This window comes from Podarcis tiliguerta (assembly GCF_965153285.1).
Source record: "Podarcis tiliguerta genome assembly, chromosome: 18".
Lineage (NCBI taxonomy): Eukaryota > Metazoa > Chordata > Lepidosauria > Squamata > Lacertidae > Podarcis > Podarcis tiliguerta.
Window position 1 is genome coordinate 1,412,503 of NC_139551.1, and position 26,889 is coordinate 1,439,391.

The 26,889-nt window shown below is 48.7% G+C and overlaps 1 protein-coding gene across 1 annotated transcript; it reads right to left on the bottom strand.

Moving 5' to 3' along the window:
- Positions 1–8,544: 8,544 nt before the first annotated feature.
- On the bottom strand, positions 8,545–25,170 carry PLPPR3 (phospholipid phosphatase related 3). The gene is made up of 8 exons (XM_083421540.1): positions 24,571–25,170; positions 20,688–20,827; positions 20,083–20,268; positions 19,068–19,197; positions 16,395–16,590; positions 15,356–15,413; positions 13,021–13,194; positions 8,545–11,325 (listed from the first exon to the last, which is right to left on the bottom strand). Exons 2-8 carry the CDS (start codon positions 20,760–20,762, stop codon positions 10,033–10,035), a joined length of 2,112 nt encoding a protein of 703 aa, XP_083277666.1. The 5' UTR covers positions 20,763–20,827; positions 24,571–25,170; the 3' UTR covers positions 8,545–10,032.
- Positions 25,171–26,889: the final 1,719 nt, after the last annotated feature.

Consider the following 26,889-nt stretch of genomic DNA (forward strand, 5'->3'; position numbering starts at 1 on the left):
CTTCTGTTTCTTCCCTACTTTTTATTATTGTGCCTTTTTTTTTTGTTTCGTTCTCTTTTGTTTTTATGCTCAACTGCCCTTCCTCCTAATATAATTCCAGCTGCCTCCCATTTTATGCACCTATTATTATTATTATTATTATTATTATTATTATTATTATTTATTTCCATGCTTTCCTGGGGATGGGGGGAACTCTGCAAGTCTTAAACACATCTCTTTTTTTTAAGTTTCTGGTGGTGAAGAGGGAAAGGTGCTATACTATAGAGTGACAACTTTCAATGGGGAAAAGTTGGCTGTAGCACATCAGTATTAACCCTGTCCATCAATTTGCCTTCCTCAACCCCGTTTTCGCCCCACTGAAAGATGGTCACTCTGCATTTCCACCATGAAACGGAACTCCCTTAAAGGTATTCTTCGGCGATCCCTCGTAGCCGAGGAAGATTGTCTTCCATAAACACGGTTTTAGAAGTGAGTCCGTAAGTGACTGTGAAGGCCAATTCTGGACCCACACGTCCTTCCACAATGGGAACAATGGTTTCCGGGTGGGAGTTGATTTGATCTTGGTGAGGGTTTGCCAAGCGTGCCTTCCTCTTAGCACGTTTCTCCCTTGTGTCCTGAGTTCGAGTGTCCTCAAAGCCCACGACACCTTTGGTAAAGGCTGTTCTCCAACTGGAGCGCTCGCAGGCCAGTGTTTCCCAGTTGTTGGTGTTTATACTACATTTTTAAAGATTTGCGTTGAGAGTCTTTGAACCTCTTTTGTTGACCACCAGCATTACGCTTTCCATTTTTAAGTTCGGAACAGAGGAGTTGCTTTGGCAGACGATAATCAGGCACCCGCACAACATGACCAGTCCGACGAAGTTGATGTTGATCGCTTCGACACTGGCGATCTTTGCTTCTTCCAGTACACTGGCATTAGTTCGCCTGTCTTCCCAGGTGATGTGTAAAATATTTCAGAGACACCGTTGATGGAATCTTTCAAGGAGATGGAGATGGTGTTTATAAGTGGTCCATGTTTCACAAACGTACAGTAAAGTTGGTTTAAAGACTCTCTCAAGGCAGATCTTTAAAAATGTAGTATAAACACCGACAACTGGGAAACACTGGCCTGTGAGCACTTCAGTTGGAGAACAGCCTTGACCAAAGGTGTCCTGGGCTTTGAAGACACGCGAACTCAGGATGCAAGGGAGAAACGTGCTAAGAGGAAGGCACGCTTGGCAAACCCTCACCGGGATCAACTCCTGCGTGGAAACCTATGTCCCCACTGTGGAAGGACGTGTGGATCCAGAATTGGCCTCCACAGTCACTTATGGACTCACTGTTAAAACCATGTTCATGGAAGACAATCTTACTCGGCTACGAGGGATCGAAGAAGTAGTGGTTTGGAATGGGGCCCATGGTTCTCCACTGCAAGCAAAATGTATTTTTGCAAACAAGCAAAATTCCCCAAACAAAAAAATAAAAATGAGTGTCCTGCAATTTTAAGATTTTTTAAAACTAGCCCTGCATGGCAATGAAACGTTAATTATCAGATGTCTGGATTGTGCAGCGGTCTCTATAGCAACCCCAGTGGGAAAAAGCACAAAGGGAGTGGGGGGCTGGCTATTGTATTCCTGTCTTTGTTTTTCTCTCTCTCCCAGCAAGCTCTTTCCCGGGACAGCAAAGTCCTCTGTTGCCATAGAAAGTGCATCAAATGTTTTTGGGGGGTAGCTATAAACGAGCCTTTGCAAAAAGATGCTCTCGCTTGATTGGGGAGGGGGCTCTCCAGCAAGGAACATAAGCTGCCTTTATGTCAAAAAAGTCACAAACCACATATTTTGGTGTATGCAGAAAGGGCCTGGAGGGGGGTCTTTTTTAGCTACCTGGGGGGCACATGCCAGCAATGGACAGAGAGGGGGGAGACATAACGCTTGGGCTCAGATACCGGTATCTATCCCCCAGCCACTCTGAGCATCTTCCAACACACGGAAACCTAATAACACGTCAAACACTTAATAGTAGCACTCGGATCCAATATAAGAAGTCGCCATAACTTTACGATAAGCAGCCGATATGAAATGAAGCCATATTCAATAGCCCATTAGAATCGAATAGTAAACAGTAAAATCAAACTTGGAACCTGTGTGTCTTGCCCTGTATATGCAATTATTTTTTTTGGTGGTGGGGATATTTTAATTGAAAATTAACGCAAAATACCAAAAGGATCGGACTAGTCTACGGAGCAAGAATAAGTTAAGGAAACCAAAGGAGAGGGGGAGAGAAACTGAGGCCCTTTTGTTGCATTTAGTATATCCTAACATTTACCTGCATCTTAAAAAGCAGAGACATCACCTTGCCAACAAAGGTCCGTATAGTTCAAGCTCTGGTTTTCCCAGTAGTGATGTATGAAAGTGAGAGCTGGACCATAAAGAAGGCTGATCGCCGAAGAATGGATGCTTTTGAATTCTGGTGCTGGAGGAGACTCTTGAGAGTCCCATGGACTGCAAGAAGATCATTCTTGCATCCATTCTGAAGGAAATCAGCCCTGAGTGCTCACTGGAAGGACAGATCCTGAAGCTGAGGCTCCAAGATTTTGGCCACCTCAGGAGAAGACTCGACTCCTAGGCTCTGTGGTTTAACCCACAGCGCCACTCGTTTCCCCAAAAACCCAAAATTTACTGGAGCGTATATGTGGAATACTTCTTTCTTGAAATTTAATTTTAAAACGTTTTGTTTTTCTAAAAGGAAAGATCTGCGGATTGTTCCTGGCAGAGTTTGACCTGTTTGGAAACTGAATTATATGTCAAAATGGAAATGAAATTTCATTAAATTTCTAGCTTGGCTCCCCAACCCGAGCTGCTTGGGGTGTCCTGGTAGCACCCAATCTCTTGGAAGGGGAGAAAAGAAAAGCCTGATGTTTGCAGCAATAGTGATGATGGCGAGGGGAGAGATGCTCGGAGGAGCGGTACCCGTTGCCGCGGCAACGGCGAGGCCAGCCACCGAGGGAGCGCATCTGTCTTCATCGCAAGGGAGTTGTGAGAACGGCATGCATGCGATGTGGGAAAAGCGAGGCGGGGGGACGTTGTTGGGGGGGACACCTCTTCCCCCCCAACCCCCCCCCCTGCTTTTCATCTATTCCGCCCCCTCCCCTATTAGAAGACGGGCGTTGTGGGCCCCATGACCTCAGAGCTATTCGCTTTCCACCCCCTCTGCTTTCAAAATCCCTCTTTTTCTCCCACGCTCTCTCTTGTTTGCCATGGCAACCCTATCCGCCCCCCCCCCTCTCTGGGTGCCCGCATTTAGCATTTAGTGTGGGTGATCCACGCTCCCTCCTTCCCTAACCTCTTCCATCTCCGTGTCAGATCAGGAGGAGACTGGCGCATTAGTCACTCTTGCACATAGAATTTGTTCATCCGGGATAAACGGAGTGATTATTATTATTAAGTTATGGGGGGGAAACCTGCTCCTTTTCCCTTATGGTGTATCCAAGAGCCCGTCTAGAGTTCCTCCTATCGGTAGGAGGAAACGACAGAGGCCAAGCAGACGACACAAGAGGAAAGAGGGACGAGGAGGGAAGAGGAAACCGAGCGAGCTCAGGCTCCAACTCTTCAACTTGTCATTTTTGCAATCTCCAGATGTAATATCTGGTTATGCAATGTGAGAAACGTGAGGCTGGACTAGGCAGATCTTTCTGACGAGTTATGTAGGAAATAGAGGACATCTTTGCATGCGCTTGTTATAAGAAAAAATCTGCTCCTTTTCCCTTATGGGGTATCTGAGCGCGTCTAGAGTCCTTAAGTGGGTTCCCTATTGGTAGGAGAAAATAACAGAGGCCAAGCAGAGAATATTGAAAAGCAAAGCAGCGAGTAAGTCTGATCTTTATTGAACTGTTGCACGCTGATTCCAGGATCGTCCGTGGGCTGTATTTAGAAGGCGATTGGGCTGGATCTGGCCCCCGGGCCTTAGTTTGCCTACTCATGCCTTAGGTTATCTCCCGCTTGGACTACTGCCATGTGCTCTCCGTGGGGCTACCTTTGAAGATGACCCAAAAACTGCAACTAATCCAGAACGCAGTGGCCAGACTGGGGACTGGGAGCGGCTGCCAAGACCACATAACACCGGTCCTGAAAGACCTGCATTGGCTCCCAGGATGTTTCCGAGCACAATTCAAAGGGTTGGTGCTGACCTTGAAAGCCCTAAACGGCCTCAAAGGCCCAGTAAACCTGAAGTAGCGTCTCCACCCCGGACACCTGGGTCCATCTCCCGAGGGTCTTCTGACGGTTCCCTCCCTGCGAGAAGTGAGGTTCCAGGGAACCAGGCAGAGGGCCTTCTCGGTGGTGGCACCTGCCCTGTGGAACGCCCTCTCACCAGATGTCAAGGAAATAATCAATTATCCGACTTTAGAAAACATCTGCAGGCAGCCCTGTTTTGGGAAGTTTTTTCACATTTGATGTTTTACTGTGTTTTTAATCTGTTGGGAGCTGCCCAGAGTGGCTGGGGAAAGCCAGCCAGGTGGGCGGGGTATGAATAATAAATTATTATTATTATAAGTTATTATTTCATTATCCTCCACCTAAGTAGCAAGAGGCACTGTGCCATCAGCCAGGCAAAAGCACCCCCTCTTCCTTATTTTCCTGGAGTTACTTGGCTACGTCTTACAGTGGCGCCCAAGTTATGCAGGTAACAACTTACGGGACTCCAGTTGCGTCCGATTAAGACCTCCTGGAAACAGAAAGGCATGCTCCGATTCCGATCTGTTCATTTCAGCAGGTCTACTCTGAGTATGGCTTAGCGGCATAACAACCCCCCTGCCTTCTGCAGTGGTTTTGGAGTTTATTGCTGCAGGAATGATATTGTGCATTGCTGAATTATTATTATTTTTTGCATGAACGCTAGGCGATGTGTTGACACTTATGCCGGTGGCGCCCTTCAACGTCAACTGCCCTGCGTCCTTCTTTAACACCTGGCGGTATATAAAATTTGAAAAATATTGGCATCTTTGGCGGCAGAGGCCTGAATTGAGAGGAACGGAGGCAGGTGGCTGAAGCTATTCGTAGTTAATCCCAACACACACCCTGGCCAGATGTTGACTTGCTAAATATATAAATTGATCCTTCTCAGCTGTGACACGAAATACTCTAGAAGCTTTGAAGGGAAACCTGGAAATTGTAGCTCTGCAAAGAGGAATGAGGAGTCTCTTAGCAACTCCCAGCGGACAACGAAATTAAGGAAGATTTTGTGTGTGTCCCCCCCTGAAAGTCCTGTTGTGGATTTGCAGAATCCCAACTCCTTTTGGTTCTGAATTTCTATGAGTTGTTTCTGGGTGTGTGGGGGAAATCCCCTTCTCACAATATCCACCCGGATATTGCAGATTTGGCCATTTCCTCTGCACAGAAGCGAGAAGGAAGGCATTATCGTTTCTCCAGCTGCCGGGTGGAAAAAAAGAGGATTCTGGTGTTATTTTCCTCGCCGCCAAGCTGAGCTCTAATTAGCTTTGTGCGCCCAGATAAAAAGAGAGAGCTTCAACGAGGAGATATTAAAGGCTTAGCTGCTTTGGAAGGAGTAAATCGCAAAGGGCGAAAGTGTTTTTTCTTGCCAACCTCCCGGGAGACAGCAAAGCAGAAAGAGAGAGATGGTTGCAGAATGGCCTGGGATTCCCCACTGTGATGATGCAACCTGGCTTTCAGATTGCTCTGTGTAGCTGTGCATAAGTGACATTTGCAGGGAAACCAAAATGCTCCTTTACGAAGCTATTGTACTACCAACTTTACTGCATGCTTGTGAAACGTGGACCGCTTATAAACACCATCTGCAACTCCTCGAAAGATTCCATCAACTGTGTCTCCGAAATATTTTACACACCGCTTGGGAAAACAGGCGAACTAATGCCAGTGTACTGGAAGAAGCAAAGATCTCCAGTGTCGAAGCGATGATTCTTCAACATCAACTTCGTTGGACTGGTCATGTTGTGCGGATGCCTGATGATCGTCTTCCAAAGCAACTACTCTATTCCGAACTTAAAAATGGAAAGCGTAATGCTGGTGGTCAACAAAAGAGGTTGAAAGACTCTCTCAAGGCAAGTCTTTAAAAATGTAGTATAAACAACGACAACTGGGAAACACTGGCCTGCGAGCGCTGCAGTTGGAGAACAGCCTTTACCAAAGGTGTCTTGGGCTTTGAAGACTCTCGAACTCAGGACGCAAGGGAGAAACGTGCTAAGAGGAAGGCACGCTTGGCAAACCCTCACTGGGATCAACTCCAGCCCGGAAACCAATGTCCCCACTGTGGAAGGACGTGTGGATCCAGAATTGGCCTCCACAGCCACTTACGGACTGACTGCTAAAACCGTGTTTATGGAAGACAATCTTAGTCGGCTATGAGGGATCGCCGAAGAAGATGAAGAGATGTGTGCCAAGTGCGGATTGTGACTTGGGGTGCTGCCTCGATCTGGAAAAATGCCAAGCCCTTAGCTCATCTCGATGAATTATTATTAACACACACCGCCTGTTCTTCGCGAGCGGTTGATTTGCAGCCTCTGTAAAGCACTCTGGCTGCAGCAGCAGCTATACCCAAGCAGGCTCTGATGGGGGAAGTGAGAAAGCACAGTTCCCACCCCCAGACCCCGCCATGCTCTCAAAACCACACACTTGGAAATCGGTCCATGATTAATTTTTATTTCTCGGTGGCAGAGCAAGGCTTCCCAAAATCAAAGGCAAAGACCCACCTGATGCCTGAATTGCAGGGGTCGTTCTTAAGGGGTGGGCTCCAAGTCTCCTGTTTCTGCCCCCCATTTATATATATATTAAAAATTGTTCACAGGACTGTTGGATGCATTGCAAATCACGGCACCGTGCCAATTAAACTCAAATCTGCATCTTCTTGCTCCTTGAAAGTACCAGGGAGAGAGGAACCTTCTAAATGCCTTTAATGTCCACCTTGTGCCCATTTCTCCCCCCATGCTTCCCCATTCAAAAAAGGACCCCCCTTTCCTACCTAACCACTTCCCCATGCCATTTGATGGGGGGCCCCTATTAAAACAACAGCCCCCCCTATCATCTTCCCATAAGGTTATACATTCCTTCCTTGCAGACATAAACGCTTCTATCCATGCCAACATTCCCCTTAAGACGGCGGATCCTGCACTCAGGGCTCAGGTACCCAGTCGGCGTCGCTATGGAAACAGAGGCCCAGAATTCCCGGGGGCCTTTTGGGGAGCCCTCCACAATACTAGGTAGTCTTCCCCTCCACCGACCCCAAACTATATATATATATATATATTTGCTTTCGTAGATTTTCACGGGTACAGGAATGCAGGTTTTGGTGTCCTCGGGTGTCTTCCCGTGTAAAAGTTGGGGTGTCTAGGCGACGTTTCGACGAGGTCTCACTCGTCATCTTCAGGCTGGTGCTTTCGGCTTCTTGTTACTGGAACAGAGCAGGATCTCAGTGTTTGAGTTCCTATAAATACTGTTGAGGAGGTGTGGTGTATAGCCTCCAATGTTCTGGGCAGAGAGGAGGTTCCCAGGCTAGTGTGCCTTTTCTTCTTTTGTTCCTTAATTACTTGAGGGATATCTTGAGTGATTTCTTGAGTGATATATATATAGGATTCATCACAGACTAAGTCCTACTGAGACCCATTGAAATGAATGGGCAGGACTAAAAGGCCAACTCATTTCAATGCTTGAGTCTCAGTATAGCTTAGCTGGGATAACTCCTAAGTTGCATCCCCTCCAACGTTTCTCCCGTGAAAATAGGGACGTCCTATTCCATCCCCTCCAACGTTTCTCCCCTGAAAAGAGGGACGTCCTATTCCATCCCCTCCAACGTTTCTCCCCTGGAAATAGGGACGTCCTATTCCGTCCCCTCCATCGCTTCTCCCCTGAAAATAGGGACGTCCTATACCATCCCCTCCAACGTTTCTCCCCTGAAAATAGGGACGTCCTGTTCCATCCCCTCCAACGTTTCTCCCCTGAAAATAGGGACGTCCTATTCCATCCCCTCCAACGTTTCTCCCCTGAAAATAGGGACGTCCTATTCCATCCCCTCCAACGTTTCTCCCCTGTAAATAGGGACGTCCTATTCCATCCCCTCCAACGTTTCTCCCCTGAAAATAGGGACGTCCTATTCCATCCCCTCCAACGTTTCTCCCCTGAAAAAAGGGACATCCTAAGCGAAAGGAGGGCATTATGGGATCCAGTCAGAAACTAAGACCTCTTTTGTATGTCCAGGACTTTTCCGGGAAAATAGGGACCCTTGCGGCGGTCTGCCCAGAAGCTTTCCTAACAACAAAGTCCAAAGAAAGGGCAGTCTTTTCCGTTAGGAACCATTAGGCGCTTGCTTAAAAATGCAATTCCGTCAAATTGGCGGAAACCGTGGCTACTTCCTCTTTCAGGAAACTCCGTGAACAGGAAGAGGATAAATAACGTGTAATCATGAAAGGGGTATTCAATTTTCGGCAGCAAGGGAATTCCTGGTTTACTTAAACTTCCTAAACCTGCCTTCTTAACCTGACGCCCTTTTGGATGTCGCCAGACTCCAAATCCCATCACCCGGAAGTGAGTTTAAACATCTGGTTGTCTATAGCAGGCTTCGTCAAACTCGGCCCTCCAGATGTTTTGGAACTACAACTCCCATGATCCCTAGCTAGCAGGACTGGTGGTCAGGGATGATGGGAGTTGTAGTCCAAAACATCTGGAGGGCTGAGTTTGAGGAAACCTGGTCTATAGCAATACTGGATCTTACGGTGGTAACTTCCAATTTTGACGTCTCGGTAACGTTGCATCTCAAAATCGAGCCCCATTCCTCCCTTCCCATCCCGCCCCCCAAGTTAATAAACCCATCTCATGCGAAGAGGGGGTGCCATCCCCTCTACAACCCCAAAGGCGCCCCCCCATAAGGCTATACATTTTACATTCCTTCCCTACTCCAACCACTGAGCCATGCCACGCTATAAACCCTCATAATACGCATATCTCCCCATCACATCTTTAGGGGCACGACGGATTCTGCCCCACAAGCCTCGTGACTAATAAAGGCCACCGTTTTTCTCCAGACAGGGCAACCGGGGTCTCCCCAATCCCACTAGTTCTGCCTTCGCTTTGTGCCAATTTTGGGGGGAGGGCAGAATCCAGCACCCCAAGAATGCCCCCTTCGCCTCCCCCAAACAAAACGTATCGGCCTGATAACGTCTGATGCTCGCTGGGGGGCCTGCCAACAGCCAGAGCCCCCAAGGACAGGGGCAGTCTATCTCCAGAGACTAAATGCTTCGGGTAAACCACATTTGTCGCCTCCTGGTATAATCTGGAGAAACCCAGCCAGATGGGCGGGGTACAAATAATAAATTATTATTATTATACTCTCCTTGGCCGCTGCAGGGAAGAACGGACACGGCGGATTCTTCTGTTCCCCCGGCACCCTAGCCGGACATCCTATCTTTTTCCAAGGCTTTTATCATCTCCTCCTCTTCTGTCTCCTTTGGGCACCCCAGGTATTTACAGATTCCCTCCCTGCTTGCATTGGAGACAAAGAAAACGTCTCCAAATCATCCGAGGCGTCATCTTGCAAGCTAAATTACCCGCCCACCTTGACTTTCCAAATACGACACACCCTCCCATTTTGCAAAAATGTGTTGGCTCCAGGGCGATGGGAGATCGTACCAAGGGGTACAGTCCTGCGTCCCTTCCGTAATATTTAAACCACCCCATGCCAGGCTCCCCGCTCTGGCTGGCTTTACAATCAGTAGTTACGAATAAATTACACTTGTCCTGAAAATCAACAGCACCGATAATTGGTTGGGTATTTAAAAAACAATCCCTTCAGCGGTCCCTCAATGTCCCTGCGATAATCCAGAAGAGGGACAGGCAATTCCTGGGCTAAAAAACAGCAGAGAATCCCCAAAATTTGGTCCACAGAGCTTCCCCAAAGTAGACACCGGGTCCCCGCTGTTCGACGCTCGGTAAACGGAGATCTTTGCCACGGAGACGGTGACCGAAATCAATTTTATTTTTGGAAACGGGAGGAATCGTCCCCATCCTGTTTTGGCCCCGCAGGTCGGACCTAGTCTTTGAACCGCCGGTTAACTTGCATCTTCTTGTAGAAGTTTTCCGTCTCCTCCGCCTGGCCGTCCTTCTCTCCGACTGTCAGGCTCGTCGGCTTGCGGCGCAGTGTCGACTCGCGGCTGGGCCCCCCCAGCATGTTTTCCGCCGGGCTGGTCTCGCCACCCCCCACTCCCGCCGCCACGTTGATGGTGGCCACGCTGCCGTACCGCGGCTCGTCTTGCTCGATGTCGCTGACCGACGACCCCGGGGAGACGCCAGCGCTCTTGGCCGGCCGGAAGCCGCGGAAATCCTTGGCCATGTCGTTCAGCTCGTAAGCGTCCATCCCGTCCGGCACTTTCTGCGTGGCTTTCCATTCCCACGGCCCGTTCCCGGACGACAGGTGCACGACCGGATGGTGTGGGGCGTGGGCGTCGATGGTGACGACGCTGGAGCTGTCCCGTTCCGACGGCGACCGGTACTGCGAGGAATCGGAGCTGGTGGACGACGAAGACGTCTCCGAATGTTTGGGCGTCACCGAAACCATCCCCGGCTGCTTGGACATGGCGATGACCTGCATCAGGCGCGGCGGGTTGGCCACTCTCTGTGACGCTGACCCTTTCTCGGCCATCATCATCCATTTCGCCCGCACGGCCGAGCTGCTCTTGGGCGAAATGTTGGCCCCGGCGTTCGCCTGGCTTTCTTCGGGGATGTGGACCAGCTGGGTCGCTCCGGGTCTCGGCTGGATGAGGACCCGGGGCCCCATGGCTGCGCGCTCGGCCGTCCGGGCCTGGACAGTCGGGTACAGCGACGGCGGGATATGTTCGTCGTCCTCTCCGACCAAGCAATCGGAGCCGACTCGCCGGGCCACTTCCTCGGCCAAGGTCATCCCCCGGCCTTCGACGGACTTTTGCTTCCATTCGGTGATCAGCTGCTTGGACCGCGAGGCGTCCACGGGGACGTGGATGGTCATGTGGCGGCGAGCGGGGTCGTCCATCGAGGGCGTGTTGACCCTGGGCAGCGTATTGCTGAAGGTGACCATATTCTCCTTGCCCATGGGGCTGCGGGGGGCCAGGAGGTCCACGTCGACGCTGGCCCGCTTCAGGCTGCCCAGGGAGTTCTTCTCCCGCTGGACCTGACGGTTGATGCCCTCCAGCCGTGTCTGCGGGTTCAGCTCATCAGTGCTGACTGACTTGTTCTGGTGGTAGACCGAGTCGTGGCCTCGCTGGGTCAGGGCCCGCAAAGCGTCCTTGGCGGGGGGGTTGGACGGGGCCTTCTCGGCCGGAGCGCGGAAGTTGCCCACGGCGTGGTAGGCCTGTTTGGGGGCAGGAGACGGCAGGTGTTAAAGACCGGTGCTGGATTTACGTCTAAGCTAAACAAGCTACAGCTTAGGGCCCCACTCTCTTGGGGGCTCCCAAAAAAAATTAAAGGGGGGGGAACTGGATGTACATTTCCAAAACATTATCTGTCTGTCTATCTATCATCTATCTATCTATATCTATCTATCTATCTATCTATCTATCTATCTATCATCTGTCATCTATCTATCTATCTATCTATCATCTATATCTATCTATCATCTATCTATCTATCTATCATCTATCTATCATCTATCTATCTATCATCTATCTATCATCTATCTATCTATCTATCTATCTATCTATCTATCTATCTATCTCTATCTATCATCTATCTATCTATCTATCTATCATCTATCTAATCTATCTATTTATCTAAATTTTTGGTGTCTGGGCATGTGCAGAAGCGATTTCCGGTTCCGCGAACATAAAGATCAGGCTTACTAGCTGCTTTGCTTTTCAATATTTTCTGCTTGGCCTCTATTATTTCCTCCTACCGATAGGGAAGCCACTTAAGGACTCTAGACGGGCTCTTGGGTACCCCATAAAGGAAAAGGAGCAGGTTTTTTCTTATAACAAGAGCATGCAAAGATGTCCTCTATTTCCTAAATAACTTGTAGGGAAGATCTGCCTGGTCCAGCCTCACGTTTCTCACATTGTTTAACCAGATATTACATCTGGAGGTTGCAGAAACGACAAGTTGAAGAGTTGGAGCCTGAGCTCGCTCGGTTCCCTCATCCCTCCTCATCCCTCTTTCCTTTTGTGTCGTCTGCGTGGCCTCTGTTGTTTCCTCCTACCGATAGGGAAGACACTTAAGGACTCTATAGGTCATGGGTAGGCAACCTAAGGCCCGGGGGCCGGATCTGGCCCAATCGCCTTCTCATTCTGGCCCGCGGACGGCCAGGAATCAGTGTGTTTTTACATGAGTAGAATGTGTCCCTTTATTTAAAATGCATCTCTGGGTTATTTGTGGGGCATAGGAATTCGTTCATTATTATTATTATTTTTCAAAATATAGTCCAGCCTCCAACAAGGTCTGAGGGACGGTGGACCGGCCCGCTGCTGAAAAGGTTTGCTGGCCCCTGTAATATAGAACTTGCCAGCGCAAGTTAGAAAGGATTTTAATAATCAATATATCCTCTCCTGTCTCCCTGAACATTCCCACGTGTTCGCCCACCCGGGCCCCGACTCGCCGCGGACCTCTTGAGCTTCAGCGAGGTGCCCCCAACCCCTGTGTCCCCCCCAAAGTCCGGGAAAGGGGTATTAGGAGAATCATAGAATCATAGAGTTGGAAGAGACCACAAGGGCCATCGAGTCCAACCCCCTGCCAAGCAGGAAACACCATCAGAGCACTCCTGACATATGGTTGTCAAGCCTCTGCTTAAAGACCTCCAAAGAAGGAGACTCCACCACACTCCTTGGCAGCCAATTCCACTGTCAAACAGCTCTTACTGGCAGGAAGTTCTTCCTAATGTTTAGGTGGAATCTTCTTTCTTGTAGTTTGGATCCATTGCTCCGTGTCCGCTTCTCTGGAGCAGCAGAAAACAACCTTTCTCCCTCCTCTATGTGACATCCTTTTATATATTTGAACATGGCTATCATATCATCCCTTAACCTCCTCTTCTCCAGGCTAAACATGCCCAGAGACTTGCCAGGTATGCTGCGATGCCGGACCCGATCAGGAAACCCACGTAGACGTCGATGGGGTGGCTGCGGTACTGTGTGATCTGCGTCAGGCCGCAGATCCCGGCCGCGATGGCGAAGGCGAAGACCAGGATGGGTTTGAGGAGTTTGGTGCTGTCGGAGATGATGGAGTTGAAGTACATCTGCAAAGATTGACGGAGGGGGTCGTGAAGGCGCTTTTTGAAACGTAATAAAACATCACATTTAAATAAAAAAAAAACTTCTGATGCTTTCTAAAAGTCAGGTGGTTCACCCAGCTCTACCTCTCCTTTAAATCAGAACGAGTGAAGGTCCTGTGTGTGTGTCTGGAGGCGGTTGGAGGATGGATGGCGGCTAACAGACTGAGGTTGAATCCTGACAAGACAGGAGTACTGTTTTGGGGTGGCAGGCGGGTGTGGAGGACTCCCTGGTCCTGAATGGGGCAATTGTGCCCCTGAAGAACCAGGTGTGCAGCCTGGGGGTCGTTTTGGACACACAGCTGTCCATGGGGGCACAGGTCAATTCTGTGTCCAGGGCAGCTCCATCTGGGATGCAGGATGAGACCCTCCCTGCCCGCGGACTGTCTGGCCAGAGTGGTGCATGCTCTGGTTATCTCATGCTTGGACTACTGCAATGCGCTCTATGTGGGGCTACCTGTGAAGGTGACCCAGAAACTGCAATTAATCCAGAATACGGCAGCTAGACTGGGGACTGGGAGCAGCTGCTGAGACCATATAACACCGGTCCTGAGAGATCTGCATTGGCTCCCAGTACGTTCCGAGCACAATTCAAAGTGTTGGTGCTGACCTTGAAAGCCCTAAACATCTTTGGTCCAGTATACCTGAAGGAGTGTCTCCACCCCCATCGTCCAGCCCGGACACTGAGATCCAGTGCCGAGGGCCTTCTGGCAGTTCCCTCATTGCGAGTAGTGAGGTTACAGGGAACCAGGCAGAGGGCCTTCTCGGTGGTGGTGCCTGCACTGTGGAATGCCCTCCCTTCAGATGTGAAGGAAATAAGCAGCTATCCTATCTTTAAAAGACATCTGAAGGCAGCCCTGTTTAGGGAAGTTTTTAATATTTAATGCTGTGCTGTTTTTAACATTTGATTGGGAGCCGCCCAGAGTGGCTGGGGAAACTCAGCCAGATGGGTGGGGTATAAATAATAAATTATTATTATTATAGGTAGTTATTTATCTCCTTGAGGGTGTTCCACAGGGTGGGTGCCACCACCGAGAAGGCCCTGTGCCTGGTTCCCTGTAACTTAACTTCTGCCAGAAGACCCTGGGAGCTGGACCCCGGCATCCGGGATGAAAGATGGGGGGTGGAGATGCTATGGACTCATTGGGGGCATGGCTGTGGGCTCCCGTTGGGGGAGCACGGCTAAGGGGGCCACCACAATTAAGGTCCTGCCCTTCAACGTTTGCCACCACGCCGTGGAAAACAGGGCAGGGAGTTGGAAAAATGACAAAGTATACATGCTAAACTTTTGGAAACATAATTTTAGGATGGAAGAATGAGGAAACCCCGGCAAAAGAACAGTGGCAAGATAGATGGATGAACTACGCAGAACTGGCCAAACGGACATACAAACTGTGGAACATGGACAACTGTGACTTTAAAGAAGAATGGGAACTTTTCACAAATTACTTAGAAAGACAACAAAATGAATTGGCAGGTTTTGAATAAGCATGCACAGATTTATTGACTGATGACACGGTAGACAGGTAATGTAAGGATTTGTCTAATTTTATAACATGCAGAGAATAAGACGTGCTGAGAAATCAGAGAGGGGAACTGAGGGAAGTCCTGGGGGAGGGTTTGGGGGGTGGGAAAAAGGGGGAAAATAATGAATATGATATGTTATGTTAAAATTGCTAATAAAAACATTTTAAAAAACAAGAACGTAATTTTAAAGATTGCAAAATTCACCACCCTTGCTGCGAAGGCTTGAAACCGAAGCAGATTGGGGTTGGGGCCTTGTTGCAGCCCAATACAGTGGTACCTCGGGTTAAGTACTTAATTCGTTCCGGAGGTCCGTTCTTAACCTGAAACTGTTTTTAACCTGAAGGACCACTTTAGCTAATGGGGCCTCCTGCTGCTGCTGCCGCGCCGTCAGAGCACGATTTCTGTTCTCATCCTGAAGCAAAGTTCTTAACCTGAAGCACTATTTCTGGGCTAGCGGAGTCTGTAACCTGAAGCGTATGTAACCCGAGGTACCACTGTCCTCAACCCCACCCTAGCCTGGATCACAGAGTTGCTTCCCAGGAATCAGCAGCCGATTCTGATCCTACAGCCAGCGGATCGCGGACGGGGACCGGGGACTCACCGACACGTAGACGGCGGCAAAAGCAGAGAGCGTGGCATGCTGCGAAGGGAACGTTTTCCTGGGGAGAGGAAAGGGGGGAAAGGAAATGTAATATAGAAACAATTGCTGCAAGCTGGGGTGCAGAGTGGGGGCGATTCGGGGGCCCCCGCTTAGCTCCAGCGGGCGGCGGTCACCACCACCGAATTTTAGATTGCGCTATATTGCGCCTCGACTTCTTTCCCTCCCAGTTGTGGTTTTCACAATGCACATCTCCTCTTACAGTTTCTTCTGTTTTTCTACACACGTGACAGGAATTATCCTAATCCTGCTGTAGTTCTTAAACTTCTACAGTTCCATTCTATATACAGTGGTACCTCGCAAGACGAATGCCTCGGAAGACGAAAAACTCGCAAGACGAAAGAGTTTTCCGTTTTCTGAGTTGCTTCGCAAGACGGATTTCCCTATGGGTTTGCTTCGCAAGACGAAACGTCTTGTGCCTTTTTTTAAAAAACCGCCAATGCATTCCTATGGGAAACCGTCAATACACAGTGGTGCTTCGCAATGCGAAAAAACTCACAGAACGAAAAAACTCGCAGAATGAATTAATTTCGTCTTGCGAGGCACCGCTGTATGTCATAAATTTACTCCATTCTTCTGTGAACTTTGACCCTTTTTGGTGTCGAATTTTATTTGTCATTATTGCTATTTCAGCATATTCAAAAAAAATTACCTGTTGGAATCTCTGATGACTTCCATTTTTGTGCTACAAGCACCCTAGCTGCCACCATTGCATATCGAAATAACTTACGGTCTTCTTCTTTTATTTCATCCCCTATTACCCCTAATAGGAATGCCTCTGGGTTTTTTTGGAAGGTGTATCTAAAAAGTTTCTTTAATTCATCATATATCAGGTTCCAAAATCTTTTCGTTTTCTTGCATGGCCACCACATATGATAAAGGTCCCCAAATTTATTTTTACATTTCCAACAAACTTTGTTTCCCGTTTTGTACATTTTCGCCAATTTGACCACCGAATTTCGGAACAGCGTCCCGGCCTCACCTGGCCGAGAGGATGGCGTGCTGGTCTTGCCCCGAACAGATATCCTGTGTGATGTAAGGATTGGCATCGCAGGAGATGCCCAGGAGCGTGTAGTTGGGCTTGCAGACTGTCAGGAAGAACGGGGCGTGGTACCCGGTGGCCAGCTGGATCACGTCCGTCACGAGGGCCGTGGCGCAAAGCCCGAAAACGTGCACACCTGCCGGGACATTAGAGATTTGTTTCCCGCAGGAATGGAGCCCAGGGGCAGAGAAACAGCAAGCCTGGGGTTGGGGTCCTTATCCATCTCTCCAAACCCACGGAGAGGGCCGGATTTAGGTTTGATGCGGCCCTCAGCCCCTGAAGGTCATGGGGGGCCCCTTTCTATGTCCAGCTATCCTTTGTCCACAACAAATGGTCACTTTTTGTGTGTGCGGAATATCTGTTACATGGTCATTTATGGACTTCAGAGGTATCTCAAGACATTTGCACGTCACAAAAGATTTGTTTTATCGAAGTCATCGTGGGACTGAAATGCCGTTAAGAAGAAGTACCGTATTTTTCGCTCTATAAGATGCACCAGACCACAAGACGCACCTAGTTTTTGGAGGAGGAAAACAAGAAAAAAATTATTCCGAATCTCAGAAGCCAGAACAGCAAGAGGGATTGTTGTGCAGTGAAAGCAGCAATCCCTCTTGCTGTTCTGGCTTCTGGGATAGCTGCGCAGCCTGCATTCGCTCCATAAGACGCACACACATTTCCCCTTACTTTTTAGGAGGGGAAAAGTGAGTCATAGAGCAAAAAATACGGTATATGAATAGTGAAATGTTTATTAAGCTCCAACTCAAAGTGGTTTTTGATACATAACAAACTGAATAATGCAAACACATTTCTAAAGTTCCTTTAGGAACACTGTTTACAAAGACTCATCATCTGGTCTCTAGAAACTTGCTAAAACATGGAATAGGTGCAAACATATGATGCAAACTACTAATAATGATAAATAGAAGAATGTAAGGTAAAGGTAAAGGCACCCCTGCCCGTACGGGCCAGTCGTGTCCGACTCTAGGGTTGCACGCTCATCTCGCTCAAGAGGCTGTGAGCCGGCGCCGTCCGAAGACACTTCCGGGTCACGTGGCCAGCGTGACGAAGCTGCTCTGGCGAGCCAGCACCAGCGCAGCACACGGAAACGCCCTTTACCTTCCCGCTATAAAGCGGTCCCTATTTATCTACTTGCACTTTGACGTGCTTTCGAACTGCTAGGTGGGCAGGAGCTGGGACCGAACGACGGGAGCTCACCCCGCCGCGGGGATTCGAACCGCCGACCATGCGATTGGCAAGCCCTAGGCTCTGTGGTTTTACCCACAGCGCCACCTGCGTCCCTAGCAGAATGTAGGCACCCTATATATAGAAAGGAGCAAAGCAATGATATTTTAGGAAGCAGGCGGGGGCCATGACTTACATCACAGGAGCCTACACAACACAAAACACTGTTGCTGTTCGTAGGTTTTATTCTGTTTGTTTCTTATATTTTGGAAATGTACATCCAGATGTTTTTTTCCTTTAATTTTTTTGGGGCCCCCAAGAGACTGAGACCCTAAGTGAGAGCTTGTTTAGCTTAGACGTAAATCAGCTCAATAAGGTGGATGTCATTGAAATTCCTGTTTTGAAATGGACAATAGACCATGAGAGGAGGAAGGACATAAATGGACTGGAAATTAGAGTGGATTTGGGCTGGAAGAATCTTGAACAAAGCAGACCGTGCTTAATTAAGAAGCAAAGGGAGAACATCTAACGAATGCAAACTATTAGGTTCTCGTGCACACAGAAGGATGGGGGTTTATTTTAGAAATAATAATTATCGACCAAATGCTGTTTCACGAGCAACCGCAGCTTTCGGAAGTGTGAAAATATAGCACCTGCAGGAATTGGCAAACAGATAGCAGATGGAGAAGGATAATAGGTTAAAAATAACAAACCAAAATCCCCGCTAAGGATAACGATAGAGAATGAAACGTGAATTAGAAATAACTGCAGGAAATTTTGAATGCATCGAGGACAGAGTGTGGGAATGCTGAAAAACTGTATTGAATTGGTTTTGGTTTGTGGTTGATTGGTTAAGATTTGGAAAATCAATCAAAATGATTTGGCAAAGGGGGGGAAAAGGAAGCAGATGGTTTGCCACTGAGCTACGGAGTTTTCTTTTTTGGATGCTAAGAATTTTGTGCTTTTCTTTTCTGCAGGGCTGAATGAGAAGGGAGAGCCAGACAGTCTCTGCCCTGTGTATGCCCTGAAAAGTGGGGTTTGGGGGGGCTCAGAGGATGGGGAGAGGGACGTGGGTGGCGCTGTGGGTTAAACCACAGAGCCTAGGACTTGCCGATCAGAAGGTTCGAATCCCCGCAATGACAGGGTGAGCTCCCGTTGATCGGTCCCTGCTCCTGCCAACCTAGCAATCTGAAAGCACGCCAGCGCAAGTAGATAAATAGGTACCGCTCCGGTGGGAAGGTAAACGGCGTTTCCGTGCGCTGCTCTGGTTCGCCAGAAGCAGCTTAGTCCTGCTGGCCACATGACCCGGAAGCTGGACGCCGGCTCCCTTGGCCAATAAAGCGAGATGAGCGCCGCAACCCCAGAGTCAGGGGTTGGACCTAATGGTCAGGGGTACCTTTACCTTTTACCAGAGGATGGGGACGAACTTACCCACGAACCGGACCGTCCTGCGGAGGAAGGAGTTGAAATTGCAGCCGCCGGCGTTGATGCTGCCCTCAGAGCTGGCGCGGCCTTTGACGTTGGACTGCAAACAGTAGATGATGCCTTCGCCCACCATGATCTGAGAGGGAGAGAGGGAAGAGGGCGGGGTCAGAGCAAGCCCCTCCCCTCCCGGCAACTTCTCCGCCCAGGTGTGCAGGGCTGGTTGATAAGGGATGGGAGGGGATGGAATAGGACGTCCCTGTTTTCATGGGAGAAACGTTGGAAGGGATGGAATAGGACGTCCCTATTTTCAGGGGAGAAACGTTGGAGGGGATGGAATAGGACGTCCCTCTTTTCAGGGGAGAAACATTGGAGGGGATGGAATAGGACGTCCCTCTTTTCAGGGGAGAAACGTTGGAGGGGATGGAATAGGACGTCCCTCTTTTCAGGGGAGAAACGTTGGAGGGGATGGAGTTATCCAACCCCCGAGTCATTTGAAGGCAGGCCTGTATATAATTTTGGTTTCTTATGTTTAATGTTTCATTATGTTTTTATATATGTTGGAAGACGCCCTGAGTGGCTGATGTCAGCTGGGCAGGGAATAATAATAATAATAATAATAATAATAATAATAATAAGCTTTCGTGTGCATGCACACTTCTTCAGATATCAGATATCTGAAAGCTCATACCAAGAACAAACTTAGTTGGTCTCTAAGGTGCTACTAGAAGGAATTTTTTTTTATTTTGTTTCGACTACGGCAGACCAACACGGCTACCTACCTGTAACTAGAATAATTATAAGGTAAAGGTCCCCTGGATGGCTAAGTCTAGTCAAGGGCGATGATGATGATGATGATGTCCCTATTTTCATCCGAGGAACCCTGGTTGGGTGTGGGAAAGCAAGAATCTTTTGCCCAGTGTGGGACCCGTACCCACGAGCCGCAGATTAAGAACCTCCACCTCTACCGACTGTAGCTATAATAAAAACCCAAGAGGGAAGGAGAGGCCGGAAGGCTACTTACGGAGGCCGCGGGGGCCGCGAAAGCCAAGCTGAGCAGCATGAGCAATGGGATCATCTCTTCGTTGGTCTCCACATAGGGCATGGAAAGGGCCCGGTCGTAACACTGGAAACCCACCTTGGCGGGCTTGAAGAGGTCCGTCAACTCCAAGAAGTAGAGCGTCACAATCGAGGAAGCCACAATGGGCAGCTGGGAGACAAAGGGGAGAGGGCGGGGGGAGAAGAAGGTGCTATCTTTTGGGTAATGGTAAAGGGACCCCTAGGGCTTGCCGATCAGAAGGTCGGCGGTTCGAATCCCCGCAATGACGGGGTGAGCTCCCGTTGCTCGGTCCCTGCTCCTGCCAACCTAGCAGTTCAAAAGCACCTCAAAGTGCAAGTAGATAAATAGGTACCACTCTGGTGGGAAGGTAAACGGCGTTTCCATGCGCTGCTCTGGTTCGCCAGAAGCGGCTCAGTCATGCTGGCCACATGACCCAGAAGCTGTACGCCGGCTCCCTCGGCCAGTAAAGCGAGATGAGCACCGCAACCCCAGAGTCGGCCACGACTGGACCTAACAGTCAGGAGTCCCTTTACCTTTACCTGCATTTATGATGGAAAAGTTCTGCTTACCTCGACAAAGTAAAAGCAGGGAAGAAGAGTCATGCTGTCTTTCGGAGCCTTGGCCTTGTCCTTTGCCGAGATCATGGTGTCAGCGGTGGGATTCAGAGGAATCTGGTGGGTCGGGCTCTCAGCCTAGGTCCTGCTCATCGCTGCCACGGGACATCACAGAGCCAAAACAAGCAGGAGTTAAAATCACACAATTGTAGAGCTGGAAGGGAACCCTAGTGGTCATCTAGCCCAACCCCCTTTGCCTGGCATGGGATTCGAACCCACAACACTGAGCTTGAAAGTCTCATGCTGACCTATCCCAGTCGGATCCAATTGAGGAGACCTGCTAAAACCAACAAGACTAATAATAATAATAATAATAATAATAATAATATTTATACCCTGCCCATCTGGCTGGGTTTCCCCAGCCACTCTGGGCGGCTCCCAACAGAATATTAAAAACACCCAACATTAAAAGCTTCCCTAAACATGGCTGCATTCAGGTGTCTTCTAAAAGTCAGGTAGTTGTTTATTCCCTTGATGTCTGATGGGAGAGTGCCACCACTGAGAAGGCCCTCTACCTGGTTCCCTGTACCCTCGCTTCTCGCAGGGAGGGAACCCCCAGAAGGCCCTCGGGAGATGGACCCCGGTGTCCAGGGTGGAGACGCTCCTTCAGGGATACTGGGCTGAGGCTGTTTAGGGCTTTAAACCTCAGCACCAACCTTTAAATTGTGCTCAGAAACAACCTGGGAGCCAATGTAGGTCTTTCAGGACTGTTAGCCGTTGATTCCGACGGGTCTACTCTGAACTTGACTACCGATGGATCCAACCAGTTAAAATCCACAGGCATGGCCAGACCGTAGGCATATTGATTTTGACAGGTCTACTCTGAGCAGGACTGACACTGGATCTGACCCTATTTAGATGAACGTCCATCTCTCCCCCCCCCAGGTCCTATAGATCTGCTGTCTGTCAAAATGACCCATTTAACACCCAAATCGATACTTGGAGTCCCAGCGGTCATAGCGGCGATCGCAGACCCTTAGTAAAAAGCGTGGGGGCTTATTGCAATTCTATGGGGTGTTTTTTTGGGGGGGGGGGTTGTTGGTGGTGGTATTCCCTCTCAAGAGAGAGCGGGCCACTGAGGGAAACGATCGCTTTCAGTGCATCCAGAAATTTGGCACCAGATTTAACAGACTACAAGATAACATTATATATTTGGTGCCCCTGTGGCTAGTGTAAACGCAAACTCACCCCTTTTATCTCCCTTATTAATACTTTACGTTGCCTTTTTTTAGCGTTTTAATATCATTATTTTATATCTCTCACAGTCTTAAAAAAACATTGTTTTCGACTCTATATTTAATAGCGTACTTAATGTATTATAATTCCCCATCTATCTCCATTAGTAGGTCCCTATCTGTAGACCATGTTGTGTCCCTGTTTCATTTTTTGATTGCCATTACCTCTGTTGGAGACAACCACCATGGAGTCTTTTGTTCCAATAGGTCTTTATATTATTCCCTCACTTTAGAAAGTGATCTCCTAATTATATGGTTGCAAAATCCTTTATGTACTTTCTCGTGCCATAAAAACGCATGCCATCCAAATCTATTACCATGCCGTTCCAGATCTAACATATCTGTATTTTCTTATTTAATCCACTCCCGCACCCAAGTAACACAAGAGGCTTCATAATACAGTTTTAAAAATGGAAAGGAGAAAACCTCCTCTTCCTTCCTTCCTTCCTTCCTTCCTTCCTCTCTCTCTCTCTCTCTCTCTCTGAAACATTTCTTGCCCAACATCTGTCTCAAAAGCCACACCAGACGGCATTCGAAATTAGCCAGGCGTATTTCGCACTCTGCTTTTGGCCGTTTGCCACCGAGTGAAGATTCTCGGGCGCCAGGATGACACCTGACGCCTCCGCCATCTGGGGATCCTTGAACCTGGACTGTTTCCACACACTTAAGACCCCACCCTGTAGAATTCCATCTGTTATATTTTACTTGCACAATCGGAAAGAATTTCAGGAACCGAAATTCTACTTCTGTGCAGCCTGAGCAGGAGCAGCGAACGGCGTTTTAGCGATTTGTGGCTGCTTGCCTTCGCTTCCCCCCCTGCTCCACGTTGGGAAGAATATTCCCATGTTATGAACGGCATGTCGGCGTTAAGAAAAAGAGGTTGAACAGGCCAGAATATATGTGAACCGTCTCCCGAAGACCAGGGTGGATTGGAACAAAACAGGGGAAAATAATATTTGATGGATGTGAAAGCGGAAAACCGATTTGAACGGTTATAGCGAAAGGTGCAGGGATGTGTGAAATGTAAAACGAACCATGGAAAAAGAAGAATGGAAGTCGCTGGGTATTTTAAAGTTGGTTAAATGTTGTTTTGGAATTGTAAAATTGGAACTTTAATAAAAGATATCTTAAAAAAAATAGAACGAAACAAGAAAAACAGTCTTTAAATGTGAAATACAGGTTTTTTGTTGTTTAAAAAACGATTAAGCCCATGTTTTCCATTAAATGAATTTAAATAACTCACCCAGCAGTTATTTCACAGCTCCTGGGATTTTCTCAGAGCAAGGCATCCTTCGTTATGAAATCCAGTCCCTTCCCCAGATCCCAAACAAATCTGTTTCCTTGATTTACTTAAGGAGGAGTGTGTACTCTGCACATGCTCTGAGCCGCTGCGTTCTTTCTTATTTATTTCGCTCCTCTCCAGCTCAGATCCAAACCTGAGGTTTATCTGCGTTTTTTGCCAAGCCCCTGTTGAGCTTCTGTTAGCTACTTCTGTAACATGGGATAACAGGGAAGGAGGAATATCAGTATCAACCCATTTCACAGAGGTGGCCAACCGAGGCTCAGAAACGGCCAGCTTCAGACTCCAGGGCTCTTGCTGCAGAGGCAAAGAAAACATTGAAAGAGGATGCATCAAATGGCCGTAGAAATGTATTATTATTTTTTTAAGTCAACCCAATAAGGGAAGTGTTTCAGGGTCCATTTCCATCCAGCAACCGCAGTTTGAGAAATCCTACAAGGTCACAGCAGCCTCTTCTACCAGCCCCTGGTAATCGCAGATAGACTTCAAATCCACATGGAGTTTCCATTTGGCGGCCAACACCAATAAGCAGCGTCTAAACTGCCCACTCCCTTTTGAAAGGCGGAGGAGAGCTCTCTGGTCAGCGACGGAAATAAACCGATTCATTCCGAAGGCGGGCAAGGAACCACCAACACCAGCATCTTGTGGCGGTGAGTTCCGAAGGAACCCGCAACCCAAGGTGTGTGCGTTTTCCTCCCCACAGAGCTAATGGATGCTTTCGGAAGTTACAAGTGACCAAACAGCTTCATCCATCTTTTTTTTATAAAAAAAATCCCTTTTCTTTTCCATTTCAAGGACCGAGAGGCTATAAGCGATCCATCGATCGATCAATAAAAATACTCATCACTACATAAAACCCGGGGGGGGGGTCTTGTTGGGTCTCAGACCATTCCCACCCCCAAACCCGAAACCCCAAGTGATGTGTGTCTGGGAATAATCGCCCTGATAATAATGGACTGTTCTGCGATTTATTTTCTCCTTTTATTTTTTGGGGTTGGATATTTTGCGGCTATTGTTCGGGGATGGGTTCTAATAGGACAATGCAAATGTCAGAGAGTGAGCTGGGGGGAGGGGAAAGAGCCCCCTGCTTGCTTTTTTGGGGGGGGGGGTCTCATTGCAGTCAGCGTGACACAGAGTCCAAACCATCTCTTTGTCTGAAGACGCAAAATGGGGTGGATAGAGAGAAGCCTGGATTCGCGTGCGAGAGAGAGAGAGAGAGAGAGGGATGATGGAGGCAGAAAAAAAGAAAGAAAACGAGGGGAGAGGAGGAAAAACAGTTTTTTAAAAATAAAATCAAACTTACCTGCCCGGCGTCTGCGAGGCACCCCTCGATTTGCAGCTGGAAACGGGGCGGGGGCGCGCGCGCATCTAGGGAGGACGCAACCCTCTCCAAAAAATATAAAAATCTTATCTCGCCCCTTTTTGCCGCTCCAAGATACAAAAGGACATTTCAATCGCCTCCTCTTGCTTGGGATTAGTGGCGAAAGGGATGCATGCTTTTTTTTTTTAAAGGGGGGGGGGGTCTCCTTCCAGCTTTAGATTCCGCCCACCACCATGGGAGATTTGGGAGAAGAGCGAAAAAATAATCAATTCTCCTTTATCCTTGGTTAAAAAGGTTCTGAAATTGGAGAGGTTTTCAAAATCCGGGTGGGGGGGGCGTGGGTTGGCACTGGAAGAATGACCACCTGCACCCCACCAAGGAGAGAGGGGGGGCTCAGGAACTGGGGGGGGGGGGTTCAGACCGCCTCTCCTTCCCTGCGCTCTGCGCTAGCCAAAAATGGATAGCATGGTTTAATCTCTTTCTTTCTTTATTTCTCTCTCTCTCTAGCCCCAGCTCCTGCAAGCCTGAGCACAAAGGGGCGAAAAAGAGGAGGGGGCCCCCGCTGGTTTGATTTGTGGGTGGGGGGGAGAGGCGGTGGGTGGCGGCTCCTCCGCGCGCGCGTCTCTATCTAACCTCCGGTTTCCATAGCGAGCGCGGTGATGCCCGGGTGATTTGGCGCAAAAAGCGCATCTCCAAATGACAAAATTTGGGGTTGCGCGGTATTTTGGGAGCGGGGAGGGTACGCTGGGGGGGGGGTTCTTTATGGGGGGGAGAGATGGGCTCGTGAGCCACACCCTCCATCACTGACTGCGCAGGGGGGGGGGTCTCTCTGCACAGACTCAGCAACAGAAAATGCCCACCCTTCAGGTCCCCATCCGATTCTTTCTCGGTGAAAAAAACAGGTCCGGGGGCTTCAACCCCCCCCCCAGGCAGATTTCCCCCCGCCTTCTCTTTTAGTTTCCCTTAGAACAGGGCCAAATTTATTATTATTATTATTATTAGGGAGGAAACGGTTCCCCAGTCCTCGGGGTGGAAAGGGTGGGGTTTGCCCCTGAGCATAAGTAGAGTGCATCTCACCTACTTTCAAAAAAACACACAAAAACCCACACCCAGGCAATTATCAAATTGATAACCCTTGGGGAGGAAGGTGGGTAGTCCCTGAGCTTAAACAGAGTGCATCTCAGCCACTTTCCAAAAAAAAGGCAAGAATCAATTTCATAACCTTTGGGGAGGAGGGTGGGGTAGCCCCTGAGCATAATCAGAGTGCATTTCACCCACTTTCCAAAAAACCAGGCAATTATCAATTTCATAATCCTTGGGGAGGAGTACATCCCACCCACCCACTTTCCAAAAAAACTGGCAATTATCAATTTGATAACCCTTGGGGAGGAGGGTGGGGTTAGCCCCTGAGCATAAACAGATTGTATCTCACCCACTTTCCCAAAAAACAGGCAAGAATCCATTTCATAACCCTTGGGGAGGAGGGTGTGGTAGCCTTTTAAACCCACTTTTAAAAATATATTCAGGCAAGAATCCGTTTCTCCATCCTGGGGAGGAGTGAGCGGAAGTAGTCTCTGAGCACAGGCAGAGTGGTTCCAGCGCAGAGAGAGATAAATCCTTTGGGAGCTGGTTTCTTTGTTTATAAAAATGCACCTGTTCCCGTCTTCAGGCTAACTGTACCTTGGCGGAACCGGAAGAAAAGGAGGGGCTGGGGCTGGGTTTATGCCCCCAAACCTGTTTCCACTACGAAGGGCTCAGAGGTAGCTTCCTCTGAGCTCGTGCAGAGTGGCTGCCCCTTATTCCTGAGCCCCCTGCCCAGGCTATGAATTAGGAGGAAACTTGAGCCCCTGCACTTATTGGGAGCCGAGAGGCTTAGTTTAAGCCACTTGGATAATCCTACAGCTGTTGGGGGCAGCTGGGGACAGAACCTGCTTCCCTTTGACCATCATGATCTCAACACAGCGGCACCTCGGTCCTCAAACTTAATCCGTTCCGGAAATTCCGTTCCAAAACCAAAGCGTTCCAAAACCAAGGCGCTCTTTCCCATAGAAAGGAATGCGAAACGGATTAATCCGTTCCGGACTTTTAAAAACGACCCCCAAAACAGCAACTTAACGTGAATTTTACTCTCTAACGAGACCGTTGACCCATAAAATGAAAGCAATAATCAACGTACTGCAGTCACACAATCAATCCATCAATTCCACAGTCACAAAAACTGGAAAGAGCCGCAAAAACAAAAACGCGAAATAAATAGGAAAAGCAGACAGAACTCACTGTAATACTCAAAACGGAGCATGT